At 40.2% G+C, this 14,755-nt stretch overlaps 1 protein-coding gene across 3 annotated transcripts in view; it reads right to left on the bottom strand.

Moving 5' to 3' along the window:
- Positions 1–14,755, bottom strand: part of LOC307018917 (post-GPI attachment to proteins factor 6-like) — a 55,304-nt gene that overhangs the window by 40,088 nt on the left and 461 nt on the right. For all 3 annotated transcript variants that reach the window (XM_079649418.1, XM_079649416.1, XM_079649417.1), the window contains exons 2-13: positions 13,955–14,138; positions 13,569–13,770; positions 12,794–12,921; positions 12,120–12,385; positions 10,806–11,152; positions 9,364–9,460; positions 8,296–8,410; positions 7,658–7,800; positions 6,763–6,941; positions 6,089–6,235; positions 4,937–5,053; positions 4,565–4,819 (exon numbers count right to left, since the gene is read on the bottom strand). In XM_079649418.1, the coding sequence (XP_079505544.1) occupies positions 4,565–4,819; positions 4,937–5,053; positions 6,089–6,235; positions 6,763–6,941; positions 7,658–7,800; positions 8,296–8,410; positions 9,364–9,460; positions 10,806–11,152; positions 12,120–12,385; positions 12,794–12,921; positions 13,569–13,770; positions 13,955–14,138 (2,180 nt within the window). The remainder of the gene's footprint in view (positions 1–4,564; positions 4,820–4,936; positions 5,054–6,088; positions 6,236–6,762; positions 6,942–7,657; positions 7,801–8,295; positions 8,411–9,363; positions 9,461–10,805; positions 11,153–12,119; positions 12,386–12,793; positions 12,922–13,568; positions 13,771–13,954; positions 14,139–14,755) is intronic.

The following is a 14,755-nucleotide window of genomic DNA, read 5'->3' as shown; positions in this document are numbered from 1 at the left end:
GTTTTGTTTGTTGGTTGTTGGATTGGCTGTTACAGTCATAGACACAACAGTGCCTATTGAGAACATTTTTTAAAGGTGTAATGCTACTTTGCTTGCGAAATTGTTAGGTAACAGGTTATAGTCGATGGTTCCCTTCAAAGATTGCCACCTTGGTGTTGATGACGTCAAATTTCCATACTGTAATTATGACTGACAACTTTAACGTTACACATGCATTTTTTAAATAACATAACTTTCAAAAACAAGTTGACAACTTTACAACACAGCCAAACATCAATCAAATGCAACAATAGAAGACGTAGCTAGCCAGCAAATGTTACTCACCCGGTTACGTTAGCCCACTCACTTGGCTTCCGTTCTGAAAACCTCTTCATCCTATGGGTTCAAAGCTCCTGCAATACACTCCCCAGTGCTCTGAGCTCCTGGTCAACTGAAAAAAGCTTTACTCTTTGCCAAAATAGTGCTAACCATTGCTAACAATAGCGTCCATCAGCAATCATTTAGCAACAAGTAAAGATTTATTTCACAATTAGTAAACTGCAAGAATTAAGGAAGAGGAGCTGTAAAATATCTATATCAGTATGATCCAGTTTGACCAAAATCAACTTACCGCCTTAAAACCTTACGCTTTTTCCGTATTCCATTGATTTAGGGTGAATAGTTACATAATTCTTCAACGCCATTTTGTGGGAAGACTTTTTCTTCATCCATTTAAATATCTTGAGACCCTCTCCGATTAATCTCAGTTAGTGAATCATTGCTGTAAATGCATCACATAAAATCGCTGTCCACATACATAATTATACTGTAACTGTAGTCTATCCTGATGACATATCACCACTATGACTGAGCATGTTGACCTTTTAGGTGACAATTCCAGGTAAGCGGCACTCCAATGATTTAAACTAGATGATGATGATGCATACTAGAGATTAAATGTCAGCCTGTGTTTTGTTTTAAAAAAAGAGTGGTGAGCAGTTCAAGCTGATCGGTAGCACTGATCTGTGTCAGCTTTGCCGGACCCAAAGCCACACACACACACGCACACACGCGTATTTCAACACTCCAAACATGCGCTTTCTATATTTTTGAGGATTATCATAATCCGCTTATTCCCATTGCTCCATCCACTCTTGGCCTGAGAGTGAGTGTGTGAGAGAGAGAGCCTCAGGAAAAAAAGAGACTGTGTTCAGATAAAAAGCAATACAACAAAAAAACTTTTCTCTTTATACCATAGATTTATTTTTAGAAGACTGAATGCGGTTTGGATTTTTTAGCAGATTGAATAGTAGCCTACCAGTACTAGGAAGACATTTTTTTGTTTACATAAAACATTACATATCTTCCTCCTAATGCATAAGAGATATAATATGTTGTAGTGGTACAATACCTTTCATATTCCTACTTGAAGATGACATGTAAATTAAGTGATGCACACTCACACTTGAATGGAACATGCTCAGTAGGGTCACAGGTGCAAGAGACAAATCACACATTCACACACACATGTACAAGTGCGTAAAGTGCACTCATTCACAGAAAGCACGAAGACAAGAGGAGGCACTGGACACAGTTACCTAAATATACAATCGTAGTGATACTACGCATACTGTCATAGCCGTGGGAACATGTTTCAAATGGGGGGTGCTGTGGGGATGACACCAGGGCCGGTTCTGACCAATGTGCTGCCCTAGGCAAGATTTTAGCTGGCAATGAAAAACCTCTACAAAAGACCAAAAAGATAAAGATAGAAGGCATCAACACGTGGGAGGCAGAAAGAGACGTTGGTTTTTAAAGGGGCCCTATTACAGTCATTTTCAGGATCATATTTGTATTTTGTGCCTCTGCTGCAGTATTTCTCAAAGTGGGGGGTGCAGAGGCATGACAGGGGGGGAGAGAACAGGAGGAAAAATGGTTTAATGAAAAAAAATGATTGATTGGAAAATAATATGATACAGTACAGTACAAGTACGCCTGGGTCTCATTCAAGCCCGGCTCTGTGTGTGTGTGGAACGAGCCATTTTGTGTGCGAGCGAGAGAGAGAGCGCACCGGTACCGGAGATCGTTGTTGTTAGCTTCTGGTGCTAGCGAGCTACGCTAACGGATATAAGGAGCTTTTTCCACAACAAGGTGGAGGAGAGTCCTCTCCTGTCAGACTGAGGGGCTCAGTGAACTAAAGGACGCTTGAGTATTTAGATAGTTAACTTTAGTCCAAGTTATCTCAGTGGGTCTCAAACGGTTTGGTCACGATTAATTTAAACAATTATTTCAGAGGCACACGTTTATATGATCATTATAGTTATAAAAAAAATAAGAGAATAAATGAAAAACAGGTATGAAATACTATATGATAGTAAAACAAGAATAAAGTTTAAAAAGGGGAGTGATTTGTAAAATATCCATAAAGAAAAAGTAAATCTGTTTACAGTTCTGTTTCAGGGTGTTGAGAGATGTATCCATAGATCTCTTCATGTTGCTCTCAAAGTGCACCGGATTGATGCTTTTAACTTCAATATTTAAAAAACAAATCTTCCCGGGGGAGCATGCCCCCGGACCCCCTAGAGGAGGTGAGGTCCACACACCACCTATAAAAATAGCACTTTACCCCTGCTTACACCTATATGCCGTGAGCTGATTATCGAGCATTCATTGTAACAGTCGCGGGTACGTTGTGTATATGCGTGGGGACTGTTGCAGTAGAAAATTCAACAGCAGCGCCCGGTACATTAATGGGAAACCCTACATGTTTGAGCACCCTCTATGAAACGTCAAGCTACCCCACAGCACCCCAAAAGAAAATCTCTGAAGAAATGTGCAGTGCCAAACGGGCTCATTGCAGCCACTAATGCTGTGATAAGACACACATTTTTTTGCACAGATTGCAAAATTGCTTAACTTATTGCTATAGCAAAGGGATTGCACAATTGTATTTCTTTTTGACCACACAGACTTATGGAGCATTGTTTTATTATCACTGAATTTTTTTTAAAGGAATGCTCACGTTCATATTGATGTATTTTAATAAATGTTAACTTGGCCCATTACGTGACTATTTGTGTTGGGGGGGCCCGACTTTTTTTCTTCTCCAAAGGGGGGGCCTGACAGAAAAAGTTTCGAGAACCACTGCTCTACTGTGACATGTTTACTTGCTTTAATGTTCAAAAGCTCTTTATTTGTTGTGCTGCAGCACCTCTTTTCACCCTCTGTCTGAAACCAGAGCCCAGTCTGCTCCGATTGGGGAGAGTGTGGGGGAAAGAAACTCCCTATGGAGGCAACTTTGGGATTTTAGCCCTTGAAGAACATTTACATGCACAAAGACCTAAATAACAAACTACAGATAAAACCCCAAAAAGCATAATAGGGCCCCTTTAAGCAATTTATTTGAGCTGTTTTAATCACTTTTATTCAATGATTCATTTTGCAGAAAAAAGCTTGAAATAACTAATCATTTTGTTATTAGCTAGTAATTATAACATTTTAAAGGCTATTTAAACCACATGGCGGTTAAAATAGAAGCATATCTTAAAATAGATCATAAAGGTTTAGCCCAGGCCTGGGTGGAAAAACACAATACAAGAGGATACAAGAATGAGGAGTGTTTAAATTGACTATAAATATGTGATACTTTATCATACAATAGGCAGAATATAAAGATTTAAATATTTAATATAACATTTAATATAATTCCTAATAAATATTCAAAAGATTAATTTTGTAGACAATATGTACATACACAATATGTACAATTGACCGTCATGAGGTCAAAGGTCAGTTGGTGTGCCACCTGACGGTTTGGCTGTTTATACCCTCGCTTGTGGAAGGGACCGCCTTAGGTATTAGCAGGTTCCATTTGGATTAAATGTGGCATGTATTTCCAAAACTTAATTTGAAGAATTTTACAAACCTTTTTTAAGGTATTTTAGTATTTAAACACACTAATACACTCTGAAGAGTCAGAGTCATAAAGGAAAACTCCAGGACTATTGAAGTTGAACCCTGTTTTTTGTTTATGTGCCTTATGGGGACTTACATTGTTATTAATGGTTTAAATGGGCTGTGAAGTAATAATATTCTTACATAATTGTGCAAGTCTTGCTGAAAGAGAAGTATTTTTCTGATATCTTGCATCGCATCAAAATTCTCAGAATTCCCTGAATACGCTAACCGTATCATGTGAAAAGCATTGAACTTTCTGAAGGGTCCTTTCCATAATGTTGTCAAAAAAATTATATAACAAATTGAGCAGTGAAAAAAAACGAATATTTTTTGTAAACGTTCTCTGAAGTTTCGGATTTTCCATGAACGATCGTTACAGACCCAGCAAGAAAGCCATGGCTGCCAATTGAAAAAATGGTGTTCCCATCCCTCTTAGACAAGTGTAAATAGGATGCAGTTATAAAAACGACAGAGGTTACCCTACCCGTGTGTCTTTTTACCTTTTGGGATTGTTCGCAGTGCCGTTAAACTATCAATGATTCGTCACTTCCTTACAGTGGTTCCTGTCCTACTACGTGACAGTGTAGAGTTCGTCCTTGTCATTCTGACATAGCGTGTAGCCACAGACCTGGGGTCTCCAGCTCCAACCTCTGCTCCAGCCCAGCGCCTCCCTGTTTTTCTCCTTTGGCGGCAGCAGGAACACCACGCAGCTGGCCACCAGGATGTGCCACAGTGAGTGTGTGTAGTAGTAGTTGTCTTCCGTCTCAGCAAAAATGTACAAACAAACCCCAACAAGAGCGCAGACTGCTCCGGGGATCAGGAAGAGGACCCAGCGCCTCCAAGAAGGTGGGTAACAATGTCGGCGCCGCACCCCTCGGTACACCTGTAAGAGAACTGGGTTTAGCACAACTCAAGAACACAGCTTTATTATCAATCTTCTGTTTTAGCAGCTAACAGCGACGTTAGCAGCGAATCCCATTCACTGAAGGACATGTCTTACCCAGGTAGTGACCATGAGCAGTATGGCACAGATGACTGGGCCCAGCAGGTTCCACAGGCCTTTTCGGTCCAGCTGCATTGACATGGCTATAAGCAGAGCCCCGAGCATAAACAGAGTCTGCACACGCAAGGTATACAAAAAAAACGGTTAAAATATCATGTTCTTCCTGAGTTTGAGGGAAAGTTTGGAATTCTGAAGTGAGGTTGTATGAGGTACTTATCCATATGTATTGTCAAAAGGTAGGTCGTGGTGTGCAGGCCCCCAGTTTGGAGAAACAGACAGTCCCCAGAAAATGAGCCAGGCAATTATTTTGAAGTGGCCAAACGGTGCTACTGCACCTCCATGTCAGTCCATGAGGTTATTAGGCCAAAAAATACCTTTTCTCATTGACTTACATCCGTAAAACCAGTGTATCGCTTTTTCTTACATAAATCAATTTCACAGTACGAACACCTGAATAGGTGTTTTTTTTTTTTTTAAAAACCAATAGGACCGTAAAGTTGTAAAATGCGCTAAAAGACGAAACTAGAGTTATTTTCCGTCTCCAATGAGTTGACCAGATGTGACAGAGCAGATTAGAGGCAGGGCTAAGGGGAAACGCAAGTGCACATGCTCTATGAGCTCTATAGATGTGGTAGATCAATATTAGTTAAGGTGTATGAATATTTTCATGACTTTACTTTGCCAACAGAGAGCCTTTTCTGGGAACTATGGTCCTTATCTGTGCTCTACCATTGACAAAAACAATCATTTGACCTCAACAGAACACAGAAGTTGCCGGTCTAATGCTTGCTCTAATAGTTATTTTGTTTGTGTTATTGTGTGGCGTCGGTGTTTAAAAGGACGTAGTTTTGATTCATCAAAGTCACACAGTTTTTATCAATGGAATCTGATGGCAACAAAAGGCAGAGAAAATATAAAAGATATAGTGTACATGTGAAATGATGATTGTTTTTGGTGGGCCTTCTTTTTAGGTGGATAAGCACTTTGCTGAGGACCTGCCAGGTGCCATCTACTGTTATTAATACACTAATAATAGATAAGTACTTCCACAAATCAAATAATCCAAACTATCCCTTTAAATGTAATAACTAATGATAATATAAGTTTACATAATAGTATTATAGTAATAAAAAACAGTCGGTGTCTTACATATTTGAATATGTCTTTGATGCGGGCCATGCACAGGATGGTGACCCAAATGGAACAGATTGACCCGAGGAAGTCACAGTATTGCAGGGCATCGTAGTCCATTATACACATTACTGCTACACCCGGCTGGTCACAAGCATGGTAGAACTGAAATATAAAAAGAACAAGAAGTTACATAAAAATATATACTAATATAAGTATATCCAAATGATCTTATTACAGCATAAGTAAGAAAAAAATTCTTGAGGTGAAATCGTGTGAAATGTTGATCTAATCTTGCGTGGGTTCATTTGTTTCTTTTTTAACTCAAGAAATGTATCATCATAGACACAGGCTCTATTAATACCTCTATTAATAAATCAAATAAATAGTCAGCGGACATAGTCAGCATATTTAATAGTACACATAGTAATAGTAAAAAAATCAACATGAAGTCTGTAGTGTCCTGAAATACATAGACTGAGGGACAATTTACTCCAAACCCTAACTCCTAAAACTATATCACAATACAGTATATGATCAATTGTGATACATAGCAATCAGCCAAGTGCTAACACAATGTCAAACCTTACACAACATTATACCAAAGGGCCTCAAGAGGATGAACAGCACACTAGGAACATGGCTAGAATGCAACATCCCCACACATGTACGCAAGAATGTATTTCTGTTACCGTGGAGAAGAACATGGTGAAGAGGTAGACGGAGGCCTCGGTGATGAAGCAGCGTTTGACGGCCACCACGGTGGCGGGCAGGAAGGCCAGGTTGCTGAGCGTGAGCAGCAGAGTGGCCGTCAGCTGGCGACCGTATGACTGAGCTGAGGAGCCATCGGTGCAGCCCCACCCGCTCCACCCTACACACACACACACACACACACACACACACACACACACACACACACACACACACACACACACACACACACACACACACACACACACACACACACACACACACACACACACACACACACACACACACACACACACACACACACACACACACACACACACACACACACACACACACACACACACACACACACACACACACACACACACACACACACACACACACACACACACACACACAATAAAACCGGCTTTGCATGTGTTTGTATTTTTTGATCATTATTTCAATGCTTAGCTAGTCCTCTCTGTGTTTGTGGTTAGACGCCAGGGGAGCAGTGGTGTAAAGTATCTAGTAGTACTGTTATTGAGTAACATTTTGAGAAACTTGGGCCAATCTGCATAATGACTACTTTTGTACTTTTACTTGAGTAACATTTTGAATGCAGGACTTTTATAGTATACTACAGTATTTCTACACTCTGGTACTTCTACTTTTCCTTAAGTACAAGATCTGAGTACTTCCCTCATTTCTGCAGGGGAGACAAACAAAGCTGATGACAGGATTATTTTCAAGAACTATTAAATGTACATTTTCAAGACTTTGCATGAACCTTTTTATTATTTAACTGAAAGCAAGAAAGTATCTGTGTGTGTGTGTGTGTGTGTGTGTGTGTGTGTGTGTGCACGCGCGCGTGTGTGTGTGTGTGTGTGTCCGTACCAGTCTTGCAGACACAGGCGGCGTACAGGTAGCTGTAGGATCTGAGCAGTCTACATTCTCCATGTGTCCCACAGTCCTCCACACAGGCACTGATGAACACCTCAGGGACCACAGACACCAAGGAGGCATTACCACAGTCACTGCTGCAAGAACAGAGAACACATGTGCATGTCAAACAAAGGAAAGTTCTAGAATTAGGGTCAGGCATTAGATTTAAAAAACAATGTTTTTTTTATACAGTCTCAAAATGAGGTCTCTCAAAATGCAAAATAAAAAATATTCCTCCTGTGATTTTGTTTCTGGATGCGTGGCACTAGTACTGAAAGTTAGACATTGTTCTTGACATTTAAACTTTATTCTCAAATGGAAGAAAAATGTAAAATATCCTCCAATACTTGCCTTAATACTCATGCTGTAACCCTAACCCGATTTATGTTTTTATAACAGCATAAAGGGTGGGATAATGTCTGCAATTATAACATGAACAAGTCTACAGAGAACATTTTATCTGTAGAGTGTTCAAGGATGTGTTTGGGTGAATTTCAAATAGCAGTATTATCGGAAAAATGCACAAGAGAGAGAGTTGTGTGTGTTGTGTGTGTTGTGTGTGTTGTGTGTGTTGTGTGTGTGCGCGTTACCTGTTGCATGTGAGCTGCAGGGTGAGGTACCATGTTGTTGACTGAGGGAAAGGCAGCCTGACCACAGCTTTAGGATCACTGACGTTCACACTGACTCCATACCCTCCGAACAAAGCTGCAGATACACACAGGAGTTTTTCCTTTCCATATCGCAGAGGCAAGCTTCCTGACTTCCTTTGTTTACTGTCTACATACTGCCGCTAAATTAGACACAATTTCTTAAAAGCTTGGACGTTTTACTGTGACTTTTTGTTGTGAGTCAAAGCATTATTGAAACCTATCCCAGCATGCACTTGGCAGTTGCCAGGAAAACATATTTGAAAGATTGACTGTCATATGTTATACATTTCTAAATTTGACTTGCTCCATTATTTTTAATAAGATGAACTCAATTGTACATTCCCTTTCCTTTTTCAATCATAAATTCTATATCTTTCCTGCTATTTTTATATTATATAATACATTACATTTTATTTATCTTCCATTTTATTAATTCTATAATGTAATGGAACTGTCAAGAAAACCAATTTCCCTCATTAAGCCCTGGGTTCTAATAATGATAAATAAATAAATAATATATATTTAAACAATGTTTTGATGCTCCGAAGGGTTGTACTGTAGGTTCAAGTCCAGATTGAACAAAAATAACACAGATTTTTGAAGTTGGCAATGAATGCCCAACTGCCTCCTGGCGTCTAATGTATATAGGTACTGTGCGTAGTTGTGTGTACACATAACTTACAGAGTGAAAACCTGAATTGTCCCTAGGGGATTAACAAGGTGGCTTCTACCTCTAAGCAAGTGGGTGTTGGTGCTGTTAAATATGGTTTGACTAGGGGTTGCTTGTGCATGTGTGTCACTGTCCACAGTACTGATTGGACGGGGTGGAGGAGAGCGATAGAGACACAGATGGAACACGTCTTAGCCCTCGTTTTCGTGCTTGTTAATAGAGATAAAAGAGAGCGGCCACAGCCTGAGAACCTCTGCATTATGATACTGCAGTTATATCCATGTCTTTATTGCATGTTTGTGTGAGTTTGAATGTGTAAGTGTGGTTCTGTGTGCTACCTGTGCGGCAGGGCTGAGAGTGGTTCAGGTCGAGGACTGGAGCCCAGGGAGAGAGACAGGCCACCACACTGCTGCTGTTCGCCACGGTTATATTAGTCTGAAACACACACACACACCAGTTAAATCTGAAAACAATGGCTTCTCATAAAGTATATATATGGACGCTGGATTGCACACAGCCCTGATCGACTAAATTCTGTATCTACAGTCAAGATCATGTGAAACTAATTTCAAAGGAATTCAGCCGTGTCTTGGTAGATTGTCTGAAAGTGTACAAAAAACGCCTGCTAAGTTAGGTAGATTTCTTTTAAGTAAGTTGGCCGGGAACGACATAAATCTATCAAATCAAACAAGTCCATTGCTGTCAAAGTTATCCCAATAGCTTATCTGGAGGCGCATTAAAACAACTACAAAGTTAGCTTTTTGTGTGACATGCAGTGTTTCCGACACGGGCTGAGAGGGCGTCCACCCCGAGAGCAGGGGGGGAGGTTGTTTTGAATTTTGACTTGAGCCGTCCCTTATAGATAGGCCTACTGTTTTCTTTTTACATTAGTGAGCCGGATCATTTGGCTCGGCTCTCGCCGGCTGTTTCGGCTCCCAAACGGGGAGGCTCTGGTGCTCGCAGCTCACGCACGTGCTCCACTAAACCCCCCCCGCTCAGCACATCCAAATCGCGCACGTTCCGTTTTCGATGTCGGGAAAACGATCTTCAATACTCCGAAAAGAATCCCACCAGATTCCTTTGCCCCTCCAACAGAGGGATGTCCTTGTCCTTTTTCCTTTTCTTAATTTCAAGCGATAAAAACTCTCGATCTTCTCTCGAATTATTAATATTTTTTTGGCACCCTCGGCTCACGTTCAGGGCGTCCCGAGCTGAATAAGGGCGTCAAATGACGGCAAGACGGCCCCCTGGCGGAAACGCTGGTGAAATGCAATGGATTGAATACAGCCAGGATAGTCTTTCATTATTTTCAAAATGCTGTAGCAAACTCCTTTCCACACCAATAGGGACTATACCACAATAAGCAATAACTTGCGTGCATAATACATTTTATTTCACAATGTTATAACTGGTTGCTCCTTTTTTGTTTTGCACTTATAACAGTGTTTTGATACTGTAACAACAATGTTGTCAAGATAACACCGTACAATACTTCAGATTATCTTGTAGCCTACTTTTGTATGCTCCAACTACTCTTAAAAAAACTGCTACCTATTTATTTTCTTCTTTTTTGAATGTATACTTCTTTTTTTATTTGCCTACTTCTTTATTTAATATGTTAGTATAATGTTTATTTTTTAGTATTTATCTGTGAATTTCCCCGATGTTGGACAAATATGATATCATATAAAAGTAGAGGACCACAAAAGATCACTTCAACATCCTCATGTGCGTGTAATGGTGTGTGTGTGTGGGTGTGTGATAATGCAGTAGTACTCACAGTGTTGAGTGTGAGCTGCAGGTTGAGCGTCCCCCCGGTTGCCTGTGTGTGCAGGGGGTAGGTGAGCAGCGTAGGGTGGGTGTCAGTGACGCTGACGTTGGGTCCGTTAGCGGGAGTGAAGCGCATGGACAGGACATCCAGCTCCTCGTAGAGGACGGGGATGCTCCACACGCACGCCGACGCCAGCAGCGACGTCAACAGGGATGCTGAGTCGTTGCTCGGGGCGACCGCGTCTGTAACCACCGTGTTGTTGTCTGCTGATGTTGAGTTGGTGAGGTTGCTCTTGCTGCGGAGCTTGTTGATGTCGTCATCTACTTTAAGGCCAATGCTCTTTGGCTTACACCCCACTGAGGAACACACACACATGCAGAATAGAATGCTTGCACACAGGTCGGGAAGTGGATTAAAACAGAATACAGCTGCAAAGATAAGATAAAGAATAGGTGAAAAAATTCTGTTTTTGGTTTTCTTTAAGCTTATTTTTTCAGCCAATTGTAGCCTTTCTTGGAGAGCTAGATTAAAAAGGGGGAGATAGTGGGGTTCACACAGGTAACGGGACCACAGGCTGGATTCGAACCTGCGTCCTTTGCTTCAGGGTCTAAGCCAAAGTACATGGGTCACTAATTGATTAATGCTTTAAAATTGTTTTTAATTACAGAAATGGGAGAAAATGCTGTTTCCAGCTGCTCAAATATAGAGATCATACGGTTATATTTTTTTTATATTATACTGAACTCAATATACTTTTGGGTTATGAACTATAAACCACAACATCATCTTAGACTTTAGGAAGTTAGGGCAGACTTTTTTTTTCCTTCACAATTTGAAATTTGAAAGCAATAAATCTACAAAATCTCTATATTGAAGTAATAGAATACATTATGCACACAGGTCAGGAAGACATTTGAAACGACTAATAAATAAACCTTAACAATCATAAGCAAACTTATAAATAAAGACAAATATAATAACTTCCACACACACATGATGTGAAGCGGATTAGAACAGAGTAGAGATGTCAACTACTTTGATAACAGATAAATCATTAGTCAAAACATAAATGTCTCAAATATGGACATTTCCCTCCCAGGACAGTTTAATATTATTTTTAAACTGAATACCTTTGGGTTTTGGACTGACAAAAAAAACACATGCAAAAAAACTGTTACCTTTTATAGAACAAAGAAGTAATAGATTAATCAAGAAAGTATTCAGCAGACTAATCAATAATGAAAATAATAATTAGTTCCAGCTCTTTAACACATATAAATGTGTACTGTACGTGTGTTTATGGACATGTGTTTCTGTGCCCACCTGTGTAGTTTGAGACGATACTAAAGGTGACTGTGCGGTTGCCTAGGCCGCTCTCCACAACAACCCGTAACCAGGTATCCCAAGGCGGGTTGGAAAGAGTAGCTGAGCAGCCAATCCCTGAGCAGTTCACTGTTACCGGGCGCTGCTGCAGGGAGGTGGAGCCCAGCCGGAGCACCAGGGAACAGTTCCCATCGTCTGCTGCCTCACCAGAAGAACAGTCCGACACGGAGACCGAGAGGGAGGACGCAAACTCTGGAACATACAACCTAACACACACACACACACACACACACACACACATTAACCAGACTCACATGTAAGAACATATAAAACAGAACACAGAGGGGGACTTGGGATGGGACAATTTGGGAGTTTATCGCAAAAAAACAACAAAAAAAAACCATCATAACAAGTTGATCTTGGTAAATGTCCATCATTGAGGAAATTGAGAATATCATCATTATATATAATAGAGGAATATTTATCCAAGACACAATTTTGCTATTTTTTCAGTATGTTTTGGGGCCATTTTTTTTTTTCAGAATTTTTTATTGATTTTGATGATTATCTTTGAGAAAAAGATGAAGGCCAATTATTTAGGCATGAAATTGTTACATGAGATGTTGACATTGCCGAGATGGAAAACAGGAAGTAACCACAAAGGCAGTTCTTACTTAAGGCGTGCAGGTGTGTCAGGAGCTGCAGTCTGCTGGAGGAATGTGCCCTGCTGCATGATGGGAGTGTCCACCGCTCTCCTGATTGACAGCTGAGGCTGGAAGATGTACGAACAAGATGGAAACCCCTAACAGAGAAGAGAAAAATATTAATATACTGTCACATATTTCTGTTCAATTGATCAACCTTTGAAGTGCCAGTTCATACAGGCACTTCAAAGTGCAAAACTACTGCACTACTTCAGCAAGACTCAGTAAGTCAGCAATATGAGCCAAAGTAAAGAAAGTGAAGAATGTGGCACAGCTAGATTCACCCTGCTCAGGTAGAACAGGTTGGGTTTAAAGGGAAATCTACAAGTGGAGCATGATGGGAACACTTTATCATGGCCTAACACATTCGAGAGTGCACCAATCTCTCCATGTTCAAATAACAAATCAAAACTCACCTCTTCAGAACTGATTTTATTCTGGTATTAACATTATGTTCTGTATATCTCCAGTGATTTGAATCATTCTTTACATAAAAAACCCCTTTTAAAAAAGTACCTTGAAGTGGCGCTTTTTAAATGAAATTTAAAGTGGACCTATCATGCTATATTTGAATAATATATTTGAAAATTGCAGTAATTTCAATTAGCATGGTGTATGTGTGCATTACGTCCAGAGTGACAGTTCAGTTAAAGAGGGGGGGGGGGGGGGGGGGGGACTCTTGAAATCAGGACTAAAACAACAGACACATCAGAAAGTAAAATACTGTATATGACTCCATACAAACCTTCTGCTCAATACGCCCATCATGTTCAGGCAGGTGGGCACCAACAAACCAGTCTCCGGGAGCAGGGTTGGAGAGGTTAAAGGTTGTGGAGCTTTGTGATGTCACTGGTAGGATCAGAGACAGAGGGGGGCTCCATAGTGTCGCATTGGGAAACACCTTCCCTGTTGGATTTATGACTGGAGGAGCACCGTATTGGATATGGCTACAGAAAAAGACAGTTCCAAAGTTAGTTTGATAAAAAACGGTAAGGTTATCGGCTTAACATTCAGCACACAACTGCTTTATAGAGATGAAGAAGAGCCAAAACGGGAACAGAAACTAAAATAAATATCATAGACAATGGATAGACAAACACATGATGCTGGAATAAGTACTGTGTATCTTACATGGTGACATTGTGCTTTCCACAGTTGAAGTTGTTGCCCTTGGTGACGGAGAACAGCCAGCGGGCGATGGCAGTTTCCTCTGGTATATGAAACCTCTGCAACCTCACGTTGCCATACCAACCGTACTTTGACAACTTCTGAGCCGGTTTGGAAGAGAGCTCTGAGACAAATGTCACCTGTCCATCTGTAGTGGGTAAGATAAAAGACACAGTTATTTTCTATAAACACCTGATGAAATATAACACTCCAATGGGAGTATTAACCCATTGATGGCCGCAAGGGCAACTTTCTATCAGTCAAACTGTTTGGCTGAAATGTTTGAGTTTTTTTCACTTATTCTATATTTCATCTTCTGGCACATAGTACAACTGTTTTTTAAATGAATTATATTGATATCATATTTTGATATAGTGGTCTTATGTGCCCAAAAACTACATGTGTTATAATATTTAAATTATCTCAGAAACTACAATAAACTCAATAAAGGAGTGTGTAGAAAAGTGTAAAACAATAAACTCAGACAGAAGACCTCGATTAAACAGTGTAAGGGTTTCCTTCACGTTTCTTGATGAGTTACACTTTTATTGTGATCAAAACTTGTCATATTATATTGGTCTTAGCACATATCAAGACTTTAACCAGGCAGAACAAATGTTGTGGCGTTTCCCAAATCAAGCAAGATATAATCTTTGGGTTAAAAAACATTACAAAATATTGTGGTAATCTTAACTACAGAGATAAAGAATAACGTATACAGTTCATCTGACAAAATTAATAGTTTACACTAAAATGCTGACACAC

This window comes from Notothenia rossii (genome assembly GCF_949606895.1).
Source record: "Notothenia rossii genome assembly, chromosome: 9".
Classification (NCBI taxonomy): Eukaryota; Metazoa; Chordata; class Actinopteri; order Perciformes; family Nototheniidae; genus Notothenia; species Notothenia rossii.
This window is presented reverse-complemented; position numbering and strand designations above follow the sequence as displayed.